The following is a 22,830-nucleotide window of genomic DNA, read 5'->3' as shown; positions in this document are numbered from 1 at the left end:
ACTTCTAAAACTTATTTACTTGTAAGATGCCATAGCATAAACAAAAAAAAAATTTGACAATTTATCTGAATTTGACAGAAAAATTATAATAAGTTAAAAATTTGAACACAGCACACTAAAGATTGAACATGCTTGTGTATTTACATTCTTTGGTTATACATATTTGTTCTTTAATTTAATAATCACCTTTTGCATAACATATGGTATAATATTACAAGAGTATATGATGACTAAAAAAAAGAAGCTTTTTGATGAGGAATCTGATGAGGAAGTTACCTTAAAAACAGAAAACGAATACGCCAAAAAGTACGACACCTGGCGAGAAAAAGAAGAATTGTATAAACGTATGGTTCTATTTATATGTAGTTAAAAAGAAAAATTGTTAATGTTATTTCTTAAATATTCACTATTTTTACAGTGGAACAAAAATATGGTTCCAAAGCACTTAACTCGGATGCGTCTGTCGCTTCTGACAGTGAAGACGAAAGTGACGAGGCTCCAGAAATATCGGAGGAAGTGGAGAAGCAGTTCCTGAAGACCCTATCACTGTTGAAAACCAAGGACCCTAGAATCTATGACCCCAATTACAAATTCTTTGATGAGAGAGTGGAGAAGGAAAAAGGTGATATTTTTAATATAATATGCAGACTCTTAGATAAACAAAAGTAGGGTGTTGTTTTATGTTGAGTTACAATAGTTATTTCATAAATTAATATAATATTGCCTTTTGTATGTGTTTTTTGAAATAACTGTGTGATATAACTAATAGTGTTTCTTAAATAACACTTGTCAGTTTTAAATAAATGCTAGACTTAAATATATAAATTATGAAAAAAACAAAATGTAATTGTGTAAACGATGTATGTTTATAGAAAAGGAACCAGAGACTAAAAAGTTAACTTTTGGTGAAAGTGATGATGACGAAGATGATGGAAATATCTTTAGCATTGAGAAGAAGGCGGATATAGAGGACCCAGGGGGTGATGCTCAGGAGCTGAAGGATCAAAAGGTAAACTGACACACTTCATGATATAAATAACCTCAATACAATATTATTTTATGTGTTATTACAGGCAGTCTCACGTCTTTTGTGACATAAGACTGGGATTCTAATGACAAATGTCTGTACAAAGATAATATATTATAGTAAGTTGTATCTCTTGGTTTATATTGAAAGTGATGGTGATGTTTGAGTCATTGTTTTATAAGACTGCTTCAAAGTCTCCTTAGATGTTCTCAGTGTGATCATATACAAAGACGTACTTGTTCCGTCTTCGTATATGTGTTATGTGTATTGTGTATCTGTGGTGCAGATAAAATGATAAAATAGTCAAAACTTAAAAGAAAACCAGAGTGTGAGCTCTGTCTTATTTTTCTTCCAATATTGTGTCATCACCGACAGCTCTCCTTCAACCATATAAATGTTTTGAATCCTTAAAGTAGTAATGGCCACTGGCAATAAATCACCTTTTATTTAACCGATCATTGATATATTGAAACAAAACAATGTTTTTTGCATGTGATTATATGATTTAATTATTTTAATGTATATTTTCCCAATATTTTGGTTACTTTAAACCAACTATAACCATGAGCAGGCGAGATTAATGTGTATGTACTCTGTCAACAATTCCTTAATGTTTTTGTATAGTGACCTCAATGTACACAGGATTTGCTAGCTGTATCTTATTGTGGTAACATTTCTGATGGGGGGAACTCAGGAGTTTGATAGTATCAGCCATCTTTTCTATATACAATTATTTTGTTTTTTTCTGTATTTTGGTGTACTAAGAATATAATAACAAGGGCTATGACTCTACTGTGTTTTGTAGAGTGACCTCAAGGCATTCCTGACGGGGAGTGTAGAGCATGTGGAGGATGAGGCTGAGCTGGCTCCGTTGCGTGCTCTGTGGAGCGACCCAAACCTCAACGAGGGAGAGGCCTTCCTGAGAGACTACATATTGAATAAAAGGTCCGTAACTTCAACCATATTACTATAATACCTTCAATGATAAAGACAGTGAACTTCCCGAGGAAGTTGTTCACTTTCAAAGTATGTAATTGATAATGTTAAAACTTAATATTCAGAAATGGCGCGTCTCTTCAACGACGACTTCTTTGCCATCGATGTATCTCACTTAATAATAAGCATCTTAATTCGTCCATCAACAGTCTCCTGTCCACATTGCTTTATAAAGCAGTTACTTGTAATATTTACTCTACCTTAGTTTTCTTAAAATGTCCACGTCCCACGTACGTCAGAGATTGGTATTTTAGTGGTTGTTTTGTTGCCGTTTCGTAAAACTTACTTTCACGTAATGCGATCAAAGTTATTATTATTATCACACCCGTACATATCATACATCATTTAATATGAACACAGCTTTCGTCAGTGTTTAAACGGGTCCACTTATATTTCTTCTCAATATTTACTTGTCCCAGTAATATTGCGTCTCTTAACTTAACGATAATATTCGTATTCTGTTAGGACTATATAGTGTAGTGTATGTATGTTTTTGTTCCCATTCATCCAGATACCTCGAGGACGGTCCAGCAGCAGCGAGCCAGCTCCGAGACGACGAGGAGCTGGAGGAAGACGAGAAGAGAGTCGAGGAACAGGGGCAGTTCGAGAGAGCCTACAACTTCCGCTTCGAGGAACCCGACCAGGAGTTTGTATGAACACCTCACGTTCACTTGTGTTTATCATTTGTGATCCGACACTTGGAATCCTGTACATTAACATTATAGTGATGAGCGGGCGTGTGAAACGTGTACTTATGATAATCTGATATTTACGGTTAAAACGCTTCTCATTCCAGTTGAAACGCTTTCCCCGCACAATGAACCACATCCGGCCCAAAGATACGAGCAGAGCCAAAAAACGAGCCGAAGTGAAAGAGAGGAAAGAGAAGGAGAAACAGAGGAAGATGGAGGAGATCACGAGGATGAAGGCGCTCAAGTTGAAGGAAATCAAGGAAAAGATCGCTAGGATCAAGGAAGTCACCGGCAACGAGGAGCTGGCGTTCAGGGTGAGTTATGTTAATATGTTGTAGTTGGTGGTTGTCTGAGGACATGGAATGCATCTTCAGAAAACTCGCCTTAAGGAATCTCAAGAAATGTCGACTTTCTTCATAACGAATAGGTTACCTAAAAATTGCAAACTACCTAAAAGCTGGCATTTATTTTGTCTATTTATCAGTTGCTATATAACTGTTAGAAAAGTAGTTATTGTGTTATAAGATAGACTCTCCATCGTGCCGTATAGACGTAGAATAAACACATCTGAAACACGACACGCGATGGATTCAATGTCAGGGACTGAGACCTGACATCTTAAATGTCGAGGTTTGGAATCCCACCTATAACGACGTCTTAGTTATATATATTTTTTTTTATTGTTTTGTATCACAAAGCGATTGATTTTTTATAATCAAAATGTTGCCATAAAATAATATCACTCATCACAGGAGGAGGACATAGAAGGCGACTTCGACCCCGAGGAACATGACAGAAGAATGAAGGCTCTGTTTGATGACGAGTACTACGGAGATGTGGACGAACAGAAACCAGTGTTCCCTGACCTGGACGAGGAGCTGGAGATCGGTGAGGCCTTAGGAACATTATTAAATTAAATGCTCGCTTTATAACTTGTAATAATAATCTCAGGGCGAGACCGCAGCCGTGTTCATAGCTTCTTTATAAGCCAATAAAAGATTGCATTTGATGGCTGAGAGTTAATGCACAAACTATCACTTCTCTTACTTATCGGCCAGTGGGGGGTCGGGAACTAGTCAGCCACTGAGACAAGCGGGTTTGTAGTAATGTGCGGTCTCGAAAATCTCTTTGAGTTGTTAAGCTATTTCTAAGGGACATTTTTCTTTTACTTCCCATCGAGAGGTAAAGGCAGCTCCGTTCTATACAATCTGAAAATACCCATGGAAGGTGAGGTGGTTACGAGGTGTCTCTTAATTATTTGGCTCTTTTTTGCCGAGGTATGAGTCGATCGTTTAAAATTAAATTTGTTTATTTAGGGATGTTATTTTTTTTCTATTTCTTGCTTTACTTGGTTCCAGACGATCCTTCGCGGATCTTTCCTAGCGCGTTGATCTGATCATCCGTTAGCTTCATATTAGATTCCGTGGTGTACTCAGTTTACGTAACTCTCGCATCCGTTCAGTACCTACTCTCCTCCAATTCAGATTCCATAACTTTTCTTTTCTTTTCATTAAAACAAATTAATAACACACTGATCACCGACCGCCGCGAGCGTCTCATTACAGATGCAATAATTTTATAATCAAACAATTTAGCCCAACTTTCCAGTTCGGTATTTTCTGCTACATCCGAAACTACCAGGTTCAGAACAAATATAAGGACCAGAGTTGACTTAACCGTCTTTATACTTCAGACAAATAGTGTCATGGAATATAAATACTAATTCTAACAAGTGTATACGTCTCTTAGAGAACTGGGATAAATACGAGCATGAAGAGAACGCTCCTGACGAGAATGAGCATGACGGACCACATTGCGAGGACGAGGACTTTAATGTGAGTTAGAAACCTTATATTTTGTCTAACTTTAATATATAAGTAATTTAAAGAAATGACATGAACCTTAGAAGGACCTACAACGCTGATAAATTATAACAATAAGTGTGCTTTGAGAAGTCTTTGAATCCCCTCGGGAAATGATTGTTTGATATGAACGATCATCTTTAACGTTTGGACAGATGGACGCAGACTACGACCCGAAGAAGGCGAGGGAGACTTTACTGGAGGAACTGACGAGCAACATGGCCAAGAAGAAACGGAACAGGAAGAAGAAGTCCAAGCTGGCCGAGCTGCTCTCGGAACAGAAACCTAAGTTCGTACCGGAGGTGGACAAGACATACTCCCAGTACATGGAGGAGTATTACAAGATGGACTGCGAAGACATCATCGGAGGGGACCTGCCCACCAGGTTCAAGTACAGGCAGGTCGTCCCCAATAACTACGGCCTGACTGTGGAGGAGGTAAGCCCTACAAGGACGATACTGTAATAGCATCGAACCGTTCTGTTGTTTTAACATAAAACATTCTACAGCCAAATTATAAATTCTTATGTACATAAAAAAAGTCGAAGGTGAATTTTTTTTTTTAGCTATTTTAATAAATTTTATTTATTATGACAATATTAATGAATCCAAAAAAAAATGTTAAATATGCTACTTTATGTTTCTAGATCCTTCTGGCGGACGACAAAGAGTTGACCCAATGGGTCCCTCTCAAGAAGATCGTCAAGTACAGACCAGAGAATGTTGAGAAGAGTGAAGTTCACTCATACACACAGAAAGCGGCCGACGATAGGCTCAAGAAGAAGATACTGCCCAGTCTGTTCCGAGGAGTGCCGGAGTACGTACTACTAAGATAGTTTGGATATAAAAATTAAATTTATTAACACTCCCATTTGACTGTTTACAAAATAAAAATGAAACTTATTAGATTATTTCAAATTTAATACAAAGAAAACACAGAAATATCGAAAATTATATCCTATTAAGGCATTTAAGTTTGCAAGGAAAAGATTTTATCTAATACGGTCTTACATAATTTACAGTGAACCAGAAATAGTTGTCCCATTAGAGAAGACTATCAAAAAAGAAGAAGAAACAAGAAGATGTAGAAAATAATGAAATTGATAATGAGGGGTCTAATGATAATGATAATAATGGAAATAATGATAGCGTGGAAGATAGTGATGGACACGAAAAACAGAAAAAAGAAAGAAAAACGAAGAAGAAAAGGAATAAAGAAGAAATGCAGAACATAGAGCATGGTGACCCTCATGTAGCAGATCAAACGACGACAAGCAACCAAGATCATAGAGCTGGAGACTTGAACACCAAGAAAAATAAAAAGCAAAAAAAAGAAATAAGCAGTGACAGTGTTAGTGAGACAGAGGTCCCTGGAGACGAACAGACGAATGGAACAGGACATGTTGATGATCGGGAAGACGAAGAAAAAGATACGGACGAGGTTACAGGAGACACTATCTGTACGGAAGTGAACACAGCACAGAGTAAGAAGAAACGAAGAAAGAAGAAGAAACAGAAACAAGATGTGCTGTCGACAGTAGACTTCACAGAAACACAGATTGATAGTGAAATGAAAAGTAAAAACAATAACCGGAAGAGAAAATTAGACGCGGAACCGAATGAAATAAAGAAGAAGAAGAATACAGCTGACAGAAAAATATCACACAAGGGAAAGAACAACACTAGCTCTGATCCCTTGAGTAAGCTTCCGACGAGCGACTGAAAGCGTACGGTCTGAACCCTAAGAAGTATAGGAGTTTCTTGAAATACAAGAAGTTTTAATGTAACATTAAGATATGTGTATATAACAACAAATATATTATTAAAATATCTGTTTAAAAAAAATATTTATTAGACTTAGCTTTAGTTCGGAAGTCATGGCGTCATCGGTTATTACTAGCGAAGAAATATTTTTGTTAAAATTCAGTTTTTATGACTGTAGCGTTACAAATGACGAGGCATTATATACACAGTCCATTGGGAAGTTACACGTAGAGTATAGACGTGAGTCAAGAGCAGACACTGCTTGTGCATTGCAAAATGGTTTGTTTACATAAACGACCCCAGGCAGACATCTGACTAACTGGAACTAGCGGATGAGCTTTAAACTATTACTCTCGAACACTATCACGAAAATTGTCTTTAATTAAATTTGACTAAACTTCTAACTTCAACAAAACACTTTACAGTGCCATTTACAGTAAACGTTGCTGTCCACACTAGGCTCGGCCTGTATCGTGGACATCGATTAATTTCTAGCAGACAGGATTCAGTAAATTATTACTACGCTTGTAAGAGAAGTGTAGGAGTTGCAAGTGTGTATGTGTGTGTGTGTGAGCGAGTACGTGTCCATGTGCAGGTGTGTGGATCTATTATTACTTAAATGTAATGAGACTTACCATTGCTATAATTTTTTTTTTGCATCTATGCTATGGGTTTAATCGATGTTTTCCTGAAACTAATTACCCAACAAAATAATGAAAAAGACGTTATTAGTAGCAATTGAACTGTCCAAAAATGACTTTTTATCGTTCAGTTCTAAATAAAAAATTATAAACAAAAATTACTGATAATTTATTGACGAATTAAAATTTTCAAAGAAGAGCCTAGCCGTGGTAAAGTAGCTACAGCTCCAACATGGGCTAGCTCGACTAGGGAAGTACCACCATCTCACAGAAGCTCGGCGTGAAGTAGCGTTAAATGGCTGCTTTTCATCCGATGAGTGAGAAATGCCGCTTTCAGTTCCAGTTGTCGCTTTTAAAATTTAAAAAATACCATTTAAAGTAATAAAATTGTGATAAGAACTTAAAACCAAATAGAGGATACAAAATAAAATTAACCATTTTAAATCTTTTTTTATTTCCGTTATTGCAAGGCCAGCAAAATAACATACACAAGAAAAAATTAAGAAATATTATTTATACGAGATATTAATTTAGCTCTAAAGTCTTAACATTCTCATATGTTACAAATGCTTTATAATAAATAATAATGCTTTAGTGTAATATAAATGTTGGCAACATTGATATCGATTGTCAAACTTAAAACTTCGTACTGTCAAGAGAGTAAATTCTTTCAGTCTCTTTCACAGCGAGCCGCGTTGGTCGAAGGTGTGTTTATTATTATATTTGTGTGATTTTTATTAATTTTTAAGAAAATACGTGTCGAATTAAATAAAATCACCATCCTTTATGATGTTATCATAGTTTATTTAAAGAATTAGTTTCTTAATCGTGTGATTACGATAGATTTGAAACGTAACCCCAATTCGGCCTTTTTGTAGATCATGACAGCCTGCTATAGGTGTTGTGAGTGGACCAAAAGGCTACATTAACGCCTCGTGCATTGATTCCCAAGCGTACTCAATCCAGTAATGCCGGCATTCATTACCTGGTATTTGCGTTTGCAACGGCAGGCGGCGACACACCCCCCTACAAATATATCGTCAAAATTCTGTCACTGAAATATTGACTAACAGAACCTGGTCTTACTTAGCTCGCCACCATGGTGAACAACCGTGTGCCGTCGGTCTTTTCGAAGACGTACGTTACTCCGCGTCGTCCGTTCGAGAAAGCGCGTCTCGATCAGGAGTTGAAGATCATCGGTGAATATGGTCTCCGCAACAAGCGTGAGGTGTGGAGGGTCAAGTACACGCTCGCCCGCATCCGTAAGGCTGCCCGTGAGCTGCTCACCCTGGAGGAGAAGGACCCCAAGCGTCTGTTTGAAGGTTCGTTTTTAAGCCACATGTATTATAATGGATATACTCCAGCCCTTGTTTAGATGTACGTATATGATGAATATCTTCATGGCAACCTCTTGGCAGACTACCTTTGTTGAGACTAACTTTTCTGACTAATTCCGTATTATATATATAATACCAAGAAAGTCAATTTGCTAATTATCATTATTTATTTAGGTAACGCACTCCTCCGTCGTCTGGTGAGGATCGGTGTATTGGATGAGAAGCAGATGAAGCTGGATTACGTCCTGGGTCTCAAGATCGAGGACTTCTTGGAGCGTCGTCTCCAGACCCAAGTGTTCAAAGCCGGTCTGGCCAAGTCCATCCATCACGCTAGAATTCTCATCCGTCAAAGACACATCCGGTAATTGATTTTCAGATTAATTGTTACAACTTATATATCATTTCTACATTTCATGCAATTTAACTTTCGCTTAACTGCTGGTTCAAAGATTAATTAACTTATTATATGTGGTTTTAGAAATTATTTAGTCAATAAGTAATTGAAGTCACCGATGATGTTGCTAATACAGATCACATACAGGTAAAGCTGGGCTGAAGTCTAAACCTGGTCCTGAAAGACCTTTGGTTATGAATAGTTTCTCACGGGCCACTTGATATTCACCTTGTTGATATCAATGCCCTGAAAGTTTATGCTTTAGTGAGCCGCTGCAGGTAAAGTATGTTCAAGGATTTGAATACCTCATTGAAGGCATGCAAAGATGCCAAATACCTGAGCATAAAAGATTAGAACAATAATTCAATTACTATAGAGCAATGTTCATATGAAAATCTTGTTATAACTGTTCTCGTATCTTAATTAATGTATCTCTATCTCCAGTGTCCGTAAACAAATAGTGAACATCCCATCGTTCATCGTCCGTCTGGACTCTGGCAAGCACATTGACTTCTCTCTGAAGTCACCATTCGGTGGCGGCAGACCTGGTCGTGTCAAGAGGAAGAACCTCCGCAAGGGTCAAGGCGGAGGAGCCACCAATGACGAGGAAGAGGACTAGACAATAAACACTTGTACTATAATATGGACTTTTATTTAGTAACTGATATGTTTATGAAATAACGTTATAAATCAATATTATATTCAATATCTCTAAATTAACTTTCTTATATTTGAATTTCTAATCAATCGCTATGTTACGGAGCACAATCCATGAATTCCTATAGAAGTTATAATTTCAGTCGGTAATTGTTTTTATTTATTTGTATGTTGATTGGCACACAATCGATACAAGTATAAAAGAATACTGTAGTGCATTACTGTGGTACGAAACAAAATTTCCTACTTCTATTATACCTGACTGTTCAGGTAATCAAAACATTGCCTGTCCGAGCTTATAAACGCCGCCTTTAGTTCTAAGGATTACAGATTTTTTACTAGAGTTGTGAAGCAAGTAATAACTTTCCTTTCGCTGTACTAACCGTAATATACGAGAGTGTGAAGGAAATTATAGGCTTTCATTGTTGATAAAGACTTATCATTAAGTGTTTCAGGTACACTTTCAGACTTGTTTTTAAATGTTCAGTAATGTCCTACAAAACGACTGAAGCCAGTATATATGGTTTTCAAATACAAGTTTTTTTTTTGTAAATGTTTTTACGGCTATGGTCAAATACAAGTTGATACTTAAATGTTGCCATTATAGTGGCCCAGTATTATAATTAGTTATGTCATAAAAAATGCTAGCATATTATAAACAGTACGTCACGGATGGCGCCATTTGTAAAATAAGTTTGTTAGCCTAACATGTTTAGGAAAGACTAATATAATGACGACAGGACTCCATGGATATATAAAACACGTCTCTATTAAGTAAAGTATACAGGACACTATATCGGATAAGCCGACAGATCAATAATTCAATTGAAAGAATCGTATAGAATATTAAGTGTATTGGTTGTCATGAGACGTTACAGGGTTTACTTATAACGCACGACGAATGTGGGAAAAGACTATGTAATATTAATATGTAGTGATTAGATTTTGATTAAAAACATAATATAATAATTTAATTTATTATACAAACAAACAATAATATAATGCAATATATACAAACGTAAAACACTTACAGGCGAAAAAATATTAAAAAACCAACTGAAATGCTTTTATAAAAATAGTACATTTTCATAACTGGAAATAAAGTTAAACAATATGTTTAATAAATAAAATATGGAACGTCAATTGTTCTCTGTGAGAAGTTTCTAGAATCTAGACAACACAGCTACTATTGAAACATAGAGATTTAAGAAACATACGGAATACTCTCTAATATCAAAATAGATTTAAAAAGTCCTATGGATCCTTCAACTAAAGGTTTTCTAAATTAAAGGCTTTGAATAATATAACAACTGATATGTTGCTCGTATTTTGTTCTAGAGCTGGCCGGGCGATTTCCTTTTACAGTAACAATTATAAAACCTCCTTCATTATGTATTACATACATTTATCGTAACTATTTAACTTTATTTGCTCACACTTGACATTTACTCTGTAAGTTCTCAGTCATGCTATCTGCTGCATCCATGGCCGTTATCTGTTTCATACAAAGGTCTAGAATTACTTCCAGTGCTCGGGCCGTTTGTTCCGATTTATACTTATTGACATCAGGAACATGCACAAACAGTGTTCTGGTGTTGTCGACGCTTAGTGATGTGTAGTAGATGTACTCGCACAGGTATCTGCAAAACATTATATTTATTTAAGCATAATATGTATGCAAATATTGATTAATTAATTATTTTCAATGTCTGTTATACACAATTGATGGGACTACCTTATCAAGATCTCATATCTGTTATTTAGTTATGCTTATTATGATAACTCACTAGCTAGTGTACACTTTGGTGCAATTTATATCATTTCAAAACAAGACCAACAATTTCTCAAACCCGTATGGTTTCAGCAATTTTGGTTTACTAGGAGTTAATATTATAGAATAAAATATAACTAACACATTCGATAATTAACGAGAAAACTTAAATTAAAGTAATGAAATTCTTCATGATCTTTTTTAACTACCTTCCAGCGTCGAGAGAAACTATAGCATTTGTTTCCGGAGGACAGTCGTCGTTGAATTCTTTACATATTTTCTCTACATCCAATCTAGTTTTGATGCGAAGTGCTCCTGTAGCTGGGCATGCGTGATTCGCTGGACATTTGTCGAAGTAGTCAAGCCTTTGATATCCCTTCCTATGGGCCTGGCATTCCAGAGTGATAGAGTCGGCTATGCCTGACACACCTACGTGGATCATTAACTAAAATATCGCTGAATTTATTATCTACATTAAATATTACGACATGAAATAAGGTTTTAAAGAGCTAAAGAAAATAAGTAGAATAATTGTTTACTTTAGGTTCGTGGGTATCCCAAAGAGCAGGCACAAATTCGTCAACATTTTCGTAAGTTACTGGAATTTCTAACTGAACTAGCTCGACGTTATGTTTCTTCTCAATAGATTCTTTATTCATTAACTTCACAGCTTCCCAACTAGCGTTCAAAGGATGATTTAAAAATGGTCCAAACCCAGTAACGAGCACTATAGGTTTGAACATTAAATCCAGGTCGGACATTTTTCAGTATAATTACACGAAAAAATAATAGATATCTTGTATTTGTTAGTAAAATTGTTCAATTCACAATAAATACCTATAGAGGTGTTTCAAATTCAGATATTTAAATGTTGACAGCAGTCAGCTGATCTAACTTGGAATGTTGGCTGCACTTCCAAATAAATTTAAAATATTGTTTATTACTTATTTGTTGTATAATATGTGCTCAAAATCCTTTTTTTTATTTATTTTTTGAAATAACAACTATAATTATATTCCTGTCGAACATTACAATTACTTTTAGAATCGATGTTACCGAGGAAATCGATTTTGACATGTAACATTCAACTATGAACTGCCATAAATGTGATTTGTGATCTATATTAGTAGGCTCATCCCTAGTCCCTACAGTCAAAGTCGTATGGGAATATTTCGATAACGCGTTAGAAAAAAATAACTTATTAATAATGTGGTTATAATATTCGATTAAGTTTATTTAGTGTAGTTTTCTTTTCTTTGCGTTTTACTAAATATAATTTAATTAACTCTTAAAACTTAACCTAGTACTGTTTACCTTGCTTTTAGGTTATGTTAGTTAAAATCCCGTATTTCTTACAACATTTCTATAAACAATGAGCGAGGCTGAATCTACACACTGCCGGGTTATATCTTTAGCATGCCCTTTTTTGAAGCGAAGAGTAGAATGTGCTGGAAGCGCGTTCCTTCGTTATTATAACGTGAAATGTCACGGTGAGGATACATTACTACTAACTTCTAAATCAAAAGATAAAAATGAGGAAATTGTTTTCGAAGACGATGTGGGCTACCTGAGGAGTCTAGACCCGAAAGAATGGAAGAAACAAGACCATTATGCGGTCCTAGGAATGAAAAAATTGCGTATCGAAGCCACTGACGACGATATAAAGCGAGCATATCGGCAGAAAGTATTGAAACACCATCCAGACAAACGCAAGGCACTCGGAGAAGAAGTCAGGAGTGACGATGACTACTTCACATGCATCACTAAGGCCTATGAGATCCTTGGTTCACCAAAAACAAGGCGGTCTTATGACTCGGTCGATCCAGAGTTCGACGATTCCATTCCCACATCCAGTGAGATTAAGAAGGAGGGATTCTTCAACATTTTCTCAAAGTATTTTGAAATGAATGCGCGGTGGTCAGAGAAAAAACATGTGCCTTTGTTGGGAGACGAGAACAGTTCTCGGGAGTTTGTAGAAAAATTTTACTCTTTTTGGTATGAATTTGACTCGTGGCGTGAGTTTTCTTATTTGGATGAGGAAGAGAAAGAGAAGGGGTCTGACAGAGAGGAGCGGAGGTGGATAGAGAAACAAAACAAAGTGGCCAGAGCTAAACTGAAGAAGGAAGAAATGACGAGAATACGCAGTCTTGTTGACTTGGCGTACGCTAACGACCCCAGGATACAGAGATTCAAACAGGAAGACAAAGATAAAAAGATTGCTGCAAAACGTGCCCGCCAGGTAACCACATGTGGTGTCCATCACAGCTATTATTATATTTTAGTAGATGTTTTATAAAAATACTTAAATTATATAAAGTAAAAGTTACAAATACTTAGTGTATTATAATGCAAAAATATTGTTTGTATTTTCTAAATGAATTATTTATATGAATTGCAGGATGCAGTCCAAGCTAAAAAAGCTGAGGAAGAGAGATTAATTAAAGAGGCCCAAATTGCTAAACAAAAAGCTGAGGCGGCGGAGAGGGCGAGGATGGAGGCGGCTCGAGCTGAGAGGGAACTGCAAAAGAAGAATCTGCGCAAGGAACGAAAGTCACTTAGAGATTTATGTAAAAGTAAAAACTATTTTGCTAAAAACGAAGACGAAACCGTCAGTAATATGGCAGCCGTCGAAAAGATTTGTGAACTGTTGAAAGCCACAGAGATCCAAGCCCTGATCAAAGATATTGAGTCTAGTGGCCGGGATGCATTCATAAAGGCTATCACAGAGTCCGAAGAGAAGCTTGAAGCTGAACGCAGGGCTCTGTTTGAAAATAAAAGAGCTGAGGAGCAAAAAGCAAAGAAAAATGCAGCCCTTAAGGTTCCCATAGAATGGTCTCCCGAAATGATGCAGTTGCTCATCAAAGCTGTCAACCTATTCCCTGCCGGTACAAATGCAAGATGGGACGTCGTCGCTAACTTCCTGAATCAACACGGAACATTTACTGATGAAAGGCGTTTCAATGCTAAAGAAGTTTTAAATAAAGCTAAGGACTTGCAGAGTTCAGATTTCTCGAAGAGCATCCTAAAGAAAGCTGCGAATGAAGAAGCTTTCGATCAGTTCGAAAAAGACAAAAAGAAGGTTGTCAACTCGGTGGATGACAATAGTATATCCAAGAATGACACTCCCAAATTAGTGAATGGGATCTCCAAACCTAAAATGAATGGGGACGTCAAGGAATCCAAGGAAGAAAAGCCTTGGACCAAGACCGAGCAGGAACTTCTGGAGCAGGCCATCAAAACATTCCCCGTCAGCACTTCGGAGAGGTGGGACAAGATCGCCGAATGTATACCGAACCGCTCCAAAAAAGACTGCATGAAGAGGTACAAAGAGCTGGTAGAATTAGTCAAAGCCAAGAAACAAGCGGCCAACATCTCGAAATAGCATCTAATGACAACTAGTTCGATATTAAATTGTACATCAGTTGGCCATTTTAATTTATGACATCCAGCATCCGATACCGGCCTTCGTCTCGCATCATGTAGCCCCGCATTAGTTTGTACCACAGTCATTCTCGATGACAATACAATCGTAAATTAGTCGTAACCGGAGCCGCAGCCTGTGCTAGCGGCGTCCTCGTGCCTGTAACTCGTAGAGATTCCGTCGCCAATATTATCTAAGGTTTAATATGTAATAAATCGGTCACCCTGACAACTATCTGATTATTTATTTGGGAACCTTACAGTCTATACTCTAAAGGGACACACACTATTGAGCACAACATTCTCTTTTCACAATACACATACAAAACAAAACATTTCTTTCTTTTTAGCCCAATTTGTATATATTTCACTAACTGTAAGGTTTAGGAGAGAATTTGAAAATTGATCTTCGCGTCATATTTTTGTATTTATTTTTGTCAGCAATGAACATAGTCAATTGGACAATTTACATGGTGTTTTATTTCTCGTCCCACGCATGGTTTCCAGTCATCGAGATGAAGGTGCTGCTAGTAAAAATTAAATTCCCTCTCATTAATAAACACAACGGACTTATGTATCTTTTGAAAAGTAATTATGTATAAAGCTCAATATATAAACAGAAAACTGGATACTTTAATTCAGGAAATGTATTCTTAAAAAAATCTTACTATTTAACAAAAATCACGTAGGTAATAGTAATGTAAGTTATGAGAGGCACGTGTGCGGTGTGAGATTGTGACAACAGTCGTTTGCTGATCTTAAATAAAAACTGATATTTTGAAAAGCATCCAATCCAACGCTACCGGACATCAATAAAACAAACGTTTTTGCAATAATCGCTTTTATTTAAATAATTCTGTTTGGTTCGGTTCCGTTAAGGCACGATGAAGGCCGTACATTGCAATTAAAGCTAAATTTACTTAAAGTAATAACAGTATTCATCGAAAAATTGTTTAATAATTATGTTAGAAAATTGGTTAATAATTATACCTCTAATGATTTGAGCCACAGTCGAGAAACGTGTCAAAAGGAATTACAAAAAGTATAATCAAAATAAAACCTATATGAAAAGTACGTCTACAATAAAATATAAATTCGAGAGAGCGAACATTAAACAATAATTAGAGCACCGAATCATTTGTTTTTCATAATTAAATTATATAAATCCTTCCCACAAGTTAAATGTAAATCAGTCTTAAAGTATTTGAACTGTAAGCAAGTCAATTTTGTAACGACTACTACTACTGAAATGGAGGTGAGATTCAGAATACGAGCATTACTTGAATACTTTATATAAATTAGTAATAATGATAATACGAACAAATTCTATAAGAATAAAATAAACGGTTACTTTAAAGATAAACATTATAAAAAAATCAAAACAAAAGATTGCTTCTTAACAGCAATAATAAGAATACGACATGTGTTATGATTAACTTGGAGTCTGAAGTCCGACTACAGAATTTTAAAGAGATCAGGAACAAAATCACTACGCTGGAATGTTAATGAGGTTATAATTAATGTTTAAGAGATAAGAAAGAAATCATTGGTTCGTTTCCACAGGTACGCTGCAGAGTAAAAAATAAATAAATATATCCTTACAATTAATTAAAATAAAATACAGCTTACTCTAAGTGTACAAAGTATAAAATCTTATATGTTGCCATAATAAAACTGTCAATCAATATAAAAATAATATTCAATCAATAATACTTTGAGTTACTTTTTTTTTAATTGAAACATGAATCAATAATTGAGCCTTACTGATGCCGGAAGCAATTTTTCTCTATAAGAATACAATCACATGTAGGATGTGTTATAAACAAAGGTGACAATATTATTAAACTATTGAATTTTGCAGCCCTTTTTCTTTTTGTTCTCAGACTGCTTGCTCTTCTTCTTAGCCAAGCCTTCGGCCGTAATGTCTGATATTACCGACAGCCTCTTCGAAGGATCTGCTCTCTCACCGAGTTGTGATGTATTTATATTATCAGGTGGATATGTGGAACTGTATAAATTGTTGTTTTCACTGACACTATGTGACATAAATGTGTTTTGGCCGTCTGAGCCAGATGACACATTGTCAGGAGTGTAGTGTGATGCTGGTCTGATACTCATAGGGTCTGGGAATCGAGGCTTTTTCCCACCAGTGGGTGGGGGTGGCGGCTGCCTGTAGTTCAGTGAGCTTGATGAGCTCGGTTTTTCAGTTTCAAAGGACTTTGTGTGCTTGTGGGACACATGTAGGTTTGTGTTTGAAGTTCCAGCTCCAATGGCAAACATTTGTTTTGACATTTCTTTGGCTAAAAGGGCACTTTCCTTTGATTGTATGTTTTCTTTTTCAAATGGTTCAACATAATTTAAATCTGAATCAACAGATTTACAAAGCCGCAAACCGTTCTGTCTAATGATATCTCGAGGGTTACTGTATGCATCACACAATGTTGGTTGGGGAGGTTCCGGCAGTGGATCCTGTTGAGCTAAACGCTGCTGTTTTTTTAATAGAGCTTTTTGTCTAGCTTTTTCTTTAGCCCGTTGTAACTTTTTATATTCCCTTTCCTGTAGCAGTCTTGCTAATTCACTGTCCTGGGCTTCAACTGCACACTTCATATCAGCTAGTAAAGCATCCTGACCTTGAGACTCATGACTTAATTCTCTAGCTAACTTAGCATCTCTTTCCTCCTGTTCTAATCTACTTAAAATTTCTTTAATCTCACTGGGTGGAAGACCTAACTCTTTAGGATCGATGGCAACAGCCAAACTAGGAGGAGCTTCTAGTTCGATTTGTGAGGAGGAAAAAGTGGCTCTTGATGAACTGGGTTGAGGAGCTTGAACTGGATTATGGTTAGGAAGATGACGATGTTGTTTATGAATGTTAATATCAGCAATTTTCCGGGCTATCTCTGCGTCTATATCGTCCTGGCGTCGGCGAGCCATTTCCCGTAAACGTAACTCATATTCAATATCCCTCTGTTCGTTTAAAGCCAAAGGAAAATCCTCTCTGATTTGCTGGTTACGGAACCTGTTTTCACAGAGATGTGAAGAGATCTCGCGGTCTTGAAGATGATGGGCCAACGCTCCGTCCGTTCTCACGAGCCACTGCTCTCGAAGATCAGTCACATGGCCCATTTTCGGCATTGTATCCGTCGGTTTGAATCGCGACATTTTCAGTTTCAGAATAAAGTAACACAATATTTGTCATACAATGAAAAACTTTTAATTTAAAGCTACCAAGACAGAAAACACAACGAATTAGGCTTATTAAATACCTTTCACAATTGAACTTTCTTCGCATAACGTGAGAAAAACCAACGTTTTAAGTTACACGGTGCCCTCAAGAACAATAGGTTTGATAATCTACATAATAAATTACTAAACTTGCATCTCGCTATGGCACACAGTACTCACACATACCTCTACACGGTTCACAACAAATTCAGGAATTTCATTGCGATCCAAATAAACCTATCTGACATTGATGTTGACAGAGGCAAACAGGTGAATTCCTCACAGAGATGTGTCATGAGTCAGTTTCTTCGTATGCTTTAAGGATCGATTGATCATCACATGTTATTCTTATATTTCAAGATTAAAATTTATCGTTTTCATATAATTGTTTTTGATGTTTAAACAGGTTTGAGTTAAATTCTTACAGAAAATTATTTAATACATAATGAAAAAAACAGTTGTTTTATCAATGAATCATTAGTGATTCGTACGCTGACTGCACTCAGCATAATAAGTATATATATAAATATGTATATGTACCATATTTTAAAAATATTATATAAGTGTGTATAGATTTCCATTAGAAATTGAAAAAAAAAATGACAAAAGCTTTTAAAAAGAAAAATTTAAAGACACCAAAATTTGTTGCATTTGTTTTATTTGACGAGCAAAATAAATAATTTACAACATCATTTTTCAGATAATCTGCCTCCATGAGATCTCCTGGTCAAAGAAGTCCGCTGCATTTTTTTTACTTCGCTATTATCAGCATCGTTACCTGAGTCTGGAACAATAGAATGACAATTATAAATGAACTTAATTGTACATAGACAGTACATTATTACAGTTTTGTCACTTTTGAGTTTAAATTTTTGTAACTTACCGATTCTTTTCCAAAACTCTTGCAGTCCTTTTTTATTTGCTGTGATATAAAATGGCTGTTCGGACATTTTAAATAGCCAGCCCGACAGCAATGGGAATCTGTAAGGCAAATAATTATCTGCTTTAGCACTGTCTTCAAATATAAACAATTTTGTAACCCCTGCGGAACTAACGGTACCTATACAAAAAATAGGATTTACTATGGACCACGTGCAAAATAGGGTCTCTTATGGTTTTAATCACTCTAGTTAGCTGAAAGTTATTGATTATTTAACATCAAACTAATTACTAATACTATTTAAATTCACTCGATTAAATTTATTTAAGAACACGAGGACTTCAGGCCGTTCAAAAACAAAAGTACAACAAGTTTTTCGATGGGGTAATCCGGCAATTTTAAGGATTTTCCGCTTGAATGTTTTCACAAAGAGCTGTTACCTTTTAAATGAAACTAATATTTTTCGGATAAACTACGCGGATTTTTATTATTTAAAAAATCACATAATTCTGACGTTTCGGTTACTTTTCAGCAACTGTGAGCCCACATCTTGTCTGGCCGTGATCACGGTTGCTGAGAACTAAAACTCACGAAAATCTTAGATCTCATTAGCTGTTACCTTTCTCGTCTATCGGAACTACAACATTGAGCGTGCTGACAGTAGACGCGATGGCTATGTCTCCGAGAGTGTATCGAGATCCACTGAACCACGCTCTACCCACCAACATGTTCTCCAAGTCCTGGTACGAGTGCTCTATCTCATTGACGAATTGAGGAGCTACGAATTGACAATTTTCGTAAAAAATTGGGTGCTGAAATTAACAAATTATTATTTAAGTGCAGAAGAATTGAAACAAAAAAAAATGTGGAACATTCCCAATTTGTAGTAAAATTCGGGAAAACTAACACAAGCAGCTCGGTAGTTTGGTTGGAGGACTCCACTATTGAAATGCAACAGTTGATCGACAATCGCTCGGCCCGCCGGGTCTTCGGGTAAAGTGTAGTCCGAGCGACAATATCTAGACGCTATATAGGTGTTTATTGCGTGACTGAAAAGAATTATAGTCGTAGAACTGTTGAGCGAAAACAATAAATAAATTAGGTTTTACTTTTAATAATCATCGTACCTGTCACATAAAATCAAGTTCCTGTCTTTTAATATGGGTAAGCTCTGCTTGGGATTCATCTGCGGGTTAAAATATAAAGGGATTGTATGAGAAGAAATTTTATTAACAATTTTTCTAGCTGATGTTCATAACTGATGAGAATTGAGACCATGTAATAGTTGATCATTTTTTGTTAAAATTAAATTTTGAATTGCTTAAGATAAGCAGCCAAAATATTTCATAATTTACTGGGTGAATACATAGCTTCATTCCATTTTCTACATGTTTTTCATAACAAACAGTACGAATATTCATAACAAGCCACGGAACAAAGACCATTTATACTACTAGGAGGCAAAGTTGTAAGGAAAATGTATAAAAAATTTTATATTTGTATGGCGATTGTCCTTTGTACTTACTGTTGTAAGCTCTGATTCACGATGTTCAGCTTTGTCCATGTTGACGTCAACTTCTGTAAGACTGATGTTCATGGCGTCTAAAGCCATCATCACGTTCCTGCATGAAGGACTGCGGTTGGTCTTCCATAGGGTGCAATGACTAAAATATAACAACAATTTAAAAGGGAACTGTAGTAATTCTATATAGAGACGACTGGTTTGGGTTCAAATTCAAATACTCAAATATCAATGAGGTTTTGCAGTAGCACCTCCTTTCTGTTGCACGGTTGGTTGGTTACATATTTAAGAATCACTCATAAGATATAGGATTATTATAGCTGGAGGTAGAGAGGAAGTCTTCACTATACACATGTATATCCAGGATAGAACCTGGAGGCCATGCTGACGAGGCCAGCATAGCACAGGCCGCTACAGCGCAGGTCTCCATAATATAAAATTAAAATTAAAGAAGATCAATCGATCGCGATGAATCGATTTACATTTAGAAATATATTTCGTCCTCACTCAATTGAAAGAAACTTAGTTTATAATTTTCAGAAATTTCAACATTGTACTTTTATTATCAATGTTTCAATATTTTGAACTTTAAGATACATACATACATAAGACAACCCATCATTATTTAATGTGCATGTAGATGTTAAATGAAAATGTAAAAAAAAGATCTATCAGGAGTAGACTCAGTATTAGTGACAAATACACTAAATTCATGATCCCAGTTAATACTACAATATGGGGTCGTTCGGGAACTTACTGCAATGTCGTTGACAAATTTTTACTGTTAGCCTTCCCCATCGCTACAAATGTGTATTTTATTCTACACCATTATTAAAAACTGGTAAATTTTACATGAGCTTTTTATGTCTTTATTAATTATTTACAGAATTAAGAAACTGACAAATACAAAATAACCAATGGTTATGTCAAAATATTTTATTTATTATTATTTTTAATTTTCTTTATAACAAATCTTCTCTAAACTCTTCATCAAAGAGTCTCAATAACGTACTATGTAATAGGTGTGTCAACAAAAACATTATAAATTATTTAAAAGATCAGTTCGGAAACACAACCGGAGTCCTAAATCTCGATTGAATAATCAACTACAGTATAAAAATTTATATGAAACTATGTTTAATTCATTTATTAACGATTCCCGTTACGCAGACATCATTGTTTATACATTTATTTAAATTGATACCGCCTGAGTTTTAAATCTACTGAGTAGTTACATTGTCTGATAGTCGGACGTTTACTGTGTTTAGTTACAATGCGTATTTTAAGAAATGTTATCAAAAATATTGTTTGCAATAACTTGCTCAGCCGTCGTTACATTCATAGCAGCATGTAAGTGTCAAATTTCTGTAAACAGTACTAAGTGTAATTTAATATTATCTTGGAACAAGTAGGTATATCGAAATATCTAAATAATTTTTGTAAGTTGCATTTTTTTAATTATTTAATTTATGTTGAAATACACATTTTCTTTTTAAGGGTAATGAATGAGAGCAAATTTATTCTTTATGGTGATGAGAAATCACCTCCCGTAAGATTCGTTTTAATGACAGCTTCAGTCTTAGGAGTTGATTTACACTTTCAAAAAGTAGACCTATTTAAAAATGAACATAGAAGCGAATCTTATAGAAAGGTAAGGATATATTTTTTCTACTTATGTAAATAGTACTTCCATAATTGTATTTCATTTATTTTTTAGATAAATCCACTTCAAAAAGTACCAGCCATGGTTACAGAGAGTTCTACAATTTGTGATAGTCATGCTATCTCACTGTATCTTTGCGAAGTGGCGGGTCTACACGGGTTGCAACTTTACCCTGCAGATATTCGGACACGATCTGTTATTAATGAGCTGCTGTTTTTTAATTCCAGTACTTTATTCAGACTTGATAGTGAAATAATGGTCAGTTGATATTTGTTACAGTTGTTATTTTTAAATAAAATATGACGTAAATAGCTTGAGACAAGGAATGAACTATGAATAATATTTTATACGAAATCTAAATAAAAATGACACCTGATATTTTTGACTTACCAAATATAATTTAATTATTTTTTTGGTTGTTTATAGACTATGTTTTTTGCTGGAAATTGGCCTCCCACTGAGGTGAAAATGGAAGAATGGAATAAAGCTTTAGATTATCTTGAACATCGTTTAAAAAAAACGTCATGGCTGGCTGGTGAAAAAGTAATTTTAAAACGTTGCTAATAAAATTCTATTTGGTTTTTCATTTATTTAAAATGTATTTTAAATTAGAAATTCTTATATAAAAATATATCTTTGTGCTTCGTTCCAGATGCTATTATGCGATATCTGTGCCGTGACTGTGGTGACATCTGTACTTCCACTTTTTCCACTAACAAAAAGACATTTTAAAGTTAATAAATGGATTAGTCAGTTTGAAAATGTTGCTTGTTATGGAATAAATAAACGCGGTTTGTCTGATTTAAGTTTTAATATTGAATCTTATAAAAAACTCTATGGCTTTAACTAAGTCAAACATTTTTATACAATTTTTTCTTTGGAAACTGAGAAATAAATTTGCTTGACAAAATTATTATAATTGTTTTTTTTTTCAATATCTATAGTAACAGCATTTTTAATCGTAGACAAATAAAATTAAT

General features: G+C 35.4%; 7 protein-coding genes across 8 annotated transcripts; 4 read left to right on the top strand and 3 right to left on the bottom strand.

Annotated features, from left to right (window-relative positions):
- The first annotated feature begins 92 nt into the window (after positions 1 to 92).
- On the top strand, positions 93 to 6,421 carry LOC116771860 (protein KRI1 homolog). Its single transcript, XM_032663846.2, is given in 13 exon segments — positions 93 to 344; positions 419 to 622; positions 873 to 1,009; positions 1,833 to 1,972; positions 2,535 to 2,673; positions 2,820 to 3,029; positions 3,468 to 3,603; positions 4,465 to 4,550; positions 4,733 to 5,014; positions 5,224 to 5,393; positions 5,599 to 5,629; positions 5,631 to 6,279; positions 6,282 to 6,421. Coding segments are annotated over 13 exon segments (2,382 nt in total). The 5' UTR covers positions 93 to 223; the 3' UTR covers positions 6,359 to 6,421.
- Positions 6,422 to 7,573: 1,152 nt separating this feature from the next.
- On the top strand, positions 7,574 to 9,353 carry LOC116772141 (small ribosomal subunit protein uS4). Its single transcript, XM_032664212.2, has 4 exons — positions 7,574 to 7,686; positions 8,072 to 8,303; positions 8,493 to 8,679; positions 9,157 to 9,353. Exons 2-4 carry the CDS (start codon positions 8,081 to 8,083, stop codon positions 9,329 to 9,331), a joined length of 585 nt encoding a protein of 194 aa, XP_032520103.1. The 5' UTR covers positions 7,574 to 7,686; positions 8,072 to 8,080; the 3' UTR covers positions 9,332 to 9,353.
- LOC116772143 (pyroglutamyl-peptidase 1) lies at positions 9,349 to 12,014 on the bottom strand. Its single transcript, XM_061528201.1, has 3 exons — positions 11,680 to 12,014; positions 11,350 to 11,585; positions 9,349 to 11,009 (listed from the first exon to the last, which is right to left on the bottom strand). The coding sequence occupies exons 1-3, from the start codon at positions 11,899 to 11,901 to the stop codon at positions 10,802 to 10,804; spliced, it is 666 nt and encodes a 221-aa protein (XP_061384185.1). The 5' UTR covers positions 11,902 to 12,014; the 3' UTR covers positions 9,349 to 10,801.
- Positions 12,015 to 12,266: 252 nt separating this feature from the next.
- On the top strand, positions 12,267 to 15,029 carry LOC116772142 (dnaJ homolog subfamily C member 2). Its single transcript, XM_032664213.2, has 2 exons — positions 12,267 to 13,379; positions 13,539 to 15,029. Exons 1-2 carry the CDS (start codon positions 12,513 to 12,515, stop codon positions 14,520 to 14,522), a joined length of 1,851 nt encoding a protein of 616 aa, XP_032520104.2. The 5' UTR covers positions 12,267 to 12,512; the 3' UTR covers positions 14,523 to 15,029.
- A 355-nt stretch (positions 15,030 to 15,384) lies between these two features.
- LOC116772144 (coiled-coil domain-containing protein 50) lies at positions 15,385 to 18,066 on the bottom strand. The gene has a single exon (XM_032664216.2). The coding sequence runs from the start codon at positions 17,720 to 17,722 to the stop codon at positions 16,406 to 16,408; it is 1,317 nt and encodes a 438-aa protein (XP_032520107.2). The 5' UTR covers positions 17,723 to 18,066; the 3' UTR covers positions 15,385 to 16,405.
- Positions 18,067 to 18,436: 370 nt separating this feature from the next.
- LOC116772145 (glutathione S-transferase 1-like) lies at positions 18,437 to 21,089 on the bottom strand. The gene is made up of 7 exons (XM_061528193.1): positions 20,945 to 21,089; positions 20,191 to 20,329; positions 19,793 to 19,851; positions 19,573 to 19,714; positions 19,286 to 19,477; positions 18,669 to 18,768; positions 18,437 to 18,569 (listed from the first exon to the last, which is right to left on the bottom strand). The coding sequence occupies exons 1-7, from the start codon at positions 20,983 to 20,985 to the stop codon at positions 18,475 to 18,477; spliced, it is 768 nt and encodes a 255-aa protein (XP_061384177.1). The 5' UTR covers positions 20,986 to 21,089; the 3' UTR covers positions 18,437 to 18,474.
- A 118-nt stretch (positions 21,090 to 21,207) lies between these two features.
- LOC116771881 (glutathione S-transferase E14-like) lies at positions 21,208 to 22,769 on the top strand. Of its 2 annotated transcripts, none has more exons than XM_032663875.2 (5): positions 21,208 to 21,537; positions 21,685 to 21,838; positions 21,905 to 22,108; positions 22,277 to 22,393; positions 22,503 to 22,769. In XM_032663875.2, exons 1-5 carry the CDS (start codon positions 21,461 to 21,463, stop codon positions 22,698 to 22,700), a joined length of 750 nt encoding a protein of 249 aa, XP_032519766.2. In that variant the 5' UTR covers positions 21,208 to 21,460; the 3' UTR covers positions 22,701 to 22,769. The 2 variants fall into 2 exon arrangements, with proteins under 2 accessions (XP_032519766.2, XP_032519765.2); XM_032663874.2 differs by having other exon boundaries at positions 21,208 to 21,595.
- The last annotated feature ends 61 nt before the right edge of the window (positions 22,770 to 22,830 follow it).

This window comes from Danaus plexippus, assembly GCF_018135715.1.
Source record: "Danaus plexippus chromosome 16 unlocalized genomic scaffold, MEX_DaPlex mxdp_23, whole genome shotgun sequence".
In the NCBI taxonomy this organism is placed as follows: Eukaryota; Metazoa; Arthropoda; class Insecta; order Lepidoptera; family Nymphalidae; genus Danaus; species Danaus plexippus.
This window is presented reverse-complemented; position numbering and strand designations above follow the sequence as displayed.